We start from the raw sequence: 3,746 nt of genomic DNA on the forward strand, positions 1-3,746 counted from the left end.
TATTGACATTTCTCCCGGAAATCTTGATTCCAGCTTGTGCTTCCTCCAGCCCAGAGTTTCTCATGATGTACTCTGCATATAAGTTAAAGAAGCAGGGTGACAATATACAGCCTTTGACGTACTCCTTTTCCTATTTGGAACCAGTCTGTTGTTCCATGTCCAGTTCTAACTATTGCTTCCTGACCTGCATATAGGTTTCTCAAGAGGCAGGTCAGGTGGTCTGGTATTCCCATCTCTTTCAGAATTTTCCACAGTTTATTGTGATCCACACAGTCAAAGGCTTTGGCATAGTCAATAAAGCAGAAATAGATGTTTTTCTGGAACTCTTGCTTTTTCAATTATCAGCAGATATTGGCGGATATTGATCTCTGGTTCCTCTGCCTTTTCTAAAACCAGCTTGAACATCTGGAAGTTCACAGTTCATGTATTTCTGAAGCCTGGCTTGGAGAATTTTAAGCATTACTTTACTAGCGTGTGAGATGAGTGCAATTGTGTGGTAGTTTGAACATTCTTTGGCATTGCCTTTCTTTGGGATTGGAATGAAAACTGACCTTTTCCAGTCCTGTGGCCACTGCTGAGTCTTCCAAATTTGCTGACATATTGAGTGTAGCACTTTCACAGCATCATCTTTCAGGATTCCAAATAGCTCAACTGGTATTCCATCACCTCCACTATCTTTGTTTGTAGTGATGCTTCTTAAGGCCCACTTGACTTCACAGTCCAGAATGTCTGGCTCTAGATAGGTGATCACACCATCGTGATTATCTTGGTCGTGAAGATCTTTTTTTGTACAGTTCTTCTGTGTTTGCCTTGGAAACGAACAGAGATCATTCTGTCGTTTTTGAGATTGCATCCAAGTACTGCATTTCGGACTCTCTTGTTGACTATGATGGCTACTCCTTTTCTTCTAAGGGATTCCTGCCCACAGTAGTAGATATAATCATTACAATAACCTCAGATAATTAAAGTACACATGAAGTACTACAGGTACACACGAGAGGGAAAAGAGACAACCCTCTGGGCTACAGAGGTGTCAGGGAAGCACCCTACAGGGGATGACACGTGAACTGTTACTAACGGGTAATGCGGAAGTTCACCAAGTAAGGGAGATGGAGAGGATGTAACTGGAAGACCCAAAACATAACACACTGAGTGTGTACCTAGTCGCTCAGTCATGTCCAACTCTTTGTGATCCCACGGACTCTAGCCCACCAGGCTCCTTCGCCCATGGGATTTTTCAGGTGAGAATACTGGAGTGGGTTGCCATTTCCTTCTCCAGGGGATCTTCCTGACCCAAGGATCGAACCCGAGTCTCCTGTGTCTCCTATTTTGCAGGTGGATTCTTTACCTGCTGAGCCACCGGGGAAGCCCCAAAGCACTGAGAGGTAGTGACAAAGCTCAGCGTGGGTAAAAAGGTAAAAGAATGGGGAAGCCAAGGCTGGAAATCCAGGAGCCAGGCAATGGACAGCCACAGGGATGTGAAGCAGGAAGCTGACAGGCTCAGATTTATGTTTTGGTTAAAAAAAAAGTGTTTACTTCAGCTTAAAGGATTAAGAAAAAGGGGTAAAGAGGAAAACTGCTCTGCTGCTGCTGCTAAGTCACTTCAGCCGTGTCCGACTCTGTGCGACCCCATTGACAGCAGCCCACCAGGCTCCCCCATCCCTGGGTTCTCCAGGCAGGAACACTAGAGTGGGTTGCCATTTCCTTCTCCAATGCATGAAAGTGAAAAGTGAGAGTGAAGTTGCTCAGTCATGTCCAACTCCTAGCGACCCCATGGACTGCAGCCCACCAGGCTCCTCCATCCATGGGATTTTCCAGGCAAGAGTACTGGAGTGGGGTGCCATTGCCTTCTCCAAAGAGGAAAACTAGAACAATCCAAAAAAGGACTGATCAGGTGACAGATGATGAAGTTCTAATGACAAGGGAGATGACACATGATGTCCTGAAAGTGAGAATACCCTGGAAGTCAGGAGACCTGGGATTCTGGATGGGTAAAGCTCATTTGTTTCTCTCTTCTTTCCATGGAGAATCAAGAGTGTGACAACAAGCATACATTGGGTGCTGGAGAAACCAAGATGATGTGGCCCAGCTCTTATACACCAACAGCTAACATCCTCATAGGAAAGAAGGGGTGAAAAGGGGCTATTTTTATTTCCCAGCGTGCCTTCCTCTCCTTCTTTGGTGTTAACAGGGCTCCAATTTCCCTTTGGGAAAAACCCTCCATCTCTGACCTACCCTCCCTGCAATCTGAGTGAGAATGGTCATACTCCAACCCTACCCCACAAGTGGGTGAGGGAACTAGGCCAGGCTGATAGAAGCATCTCAATACCCTGAACACAAGGACTGATTTGGGGAGAGAAACATGCCTCTAACCAGGCCAACAAGATCACGCCTGGGGGAGTCAGAACCAGTAAAGAAGACATCACCACCTTCTTCTGAGATCCTATGGGCTTAAGACCACACACCCCCAGGACTGTCAGAGTCCTCTTATACCATCAAGGGAGTGCCTATCTAGCATGAAGTCACCAGAGAAAAGCCAAGCCAAGAAACAGGGAAAAAGAGTGATCCGATGACATCTTTCGAGAAACTGGATTCGGCCATGTGCTTATCCTTGACATCTAAGTTGTCAGTCAATAAATTCCCTTTTTTGCCACAGTGAGTTTGTTTGCGATTTTGCCAGCTGTATTTGAAAGAGTGCTGACTAATTCAGGGGAGAGACACAGAATCCTATAACTGCAATACACTGTGAGGGGTACAATCACAAGGACCCCTTGTGATTTATATGGTACAAGGAGCACCAGGCGAATGCAATCAATTCCATTTGGAGGTAAGGTAAGTTAAAGAAACGTTCACAAAGGAGGTGATGTTTCAGTGAAGTCCTCAAGAATTAGTCATCTGGCAACAGGATAAGGGGCAAAAGAAGATTCCGTGCAGAAGAAACAGAAGCAGAGGGAAGGAAGTAGGGAAAAACATGGAACGTTTGGGGAAGAAAAGACAGTCCACTATTCTAAAGCACTAAGTTCACAGCAGAAACATTGCGCAGGAACGTATATGTTCTGGGGGTGAATCAATGGGTGACCAAATCAGACCTTAACCTCTCATTTAATCTCTCTAGACCACAGTTGCTTCATAGGCAAAATAAGGTAGATCAAGGGGGAAAAAAAAATCAATGGAAATTGACAAATGTTAAAAGACCTTACCTGCTGATAGAATTCATCGTCTTTGGGGGTCAGGTAGGGAAGCCACGTGTCTTCAAGCTCTTCAAGAAGCCTCAGTTTCTGTTTAAAAATAATGATTATAGGTGACTAAATTATAAACAGACTCAAAATATAAGACAATGTCTTCTTTTTTTTAACTTTTTATTTTGCATTGGGGGTACAGCCAATTAACAAACAATGTGAAAGTTTCAGGTGAACAGCAAAGGGGCTCAGTCACACACATACATGTATCCATTCTCCCTCCAAACCCCCTCCCATCCAGGCTGACAATGCCTTATTTTTCTAATAAAAGAATACCCTCCAAAAGTTAGCCGACTTAAATGTATAAACTTTAGAGGAAAAAGCTAGCCAAAAGTCAGTTATAAAATGTGTCAACTTAATTACATATGCATTTAAATTACATCATATAAAATATTAACTTAGAAATAATTATTTTATTCACTCTCACATTTCAGGAAGCAATTTGCTTCACTCTTTAATACCAGGATCTTTTTCTTCATTGCTAGAGTCATCTTTTGAGTCATCTCA

The 3,746-nt window shown here is 43.6% G+C and overlaps 1 protein-coding gene across 1 annotated transcript in view; it reads right to left on the reverse strand.

The window, feature by feature from the left end:
* The window catches only part of FTO (fat mass and obesity associated), a 425,927-nt gene that overhangs the window by 312,625 nt on the left and 109,556 nt on the right, over positions 1 to 3,746 (reverse strand). The window contains exon 2 of the mRNA XM_010861935.1: positions 3,201 to 3,278. Within this exon, the coding sequence (XP_010860237.1) occupies positions 3,201 to 3,278 (78 nt within the window). The remainder of the gene's footprint in view (positions 1 to 3,200; positions 3,279 to 3,746) is intronic.

This window comes from Bison bison, unplaced genomic scaffold (assembly GCF_000754665.1).
Source record: "Bison bison bison isolate TAMUID 2011002044 unplaced genomic scaffold, Bison_UMD1.0 scf7180017864473, whole genome shotgun sequence".
Taxonomy (NCBI): Eukaryota; Metazoa; Chordata; class Mammalia; order Artiodactyla; family Bovidae; genus Bison; species Bison bison.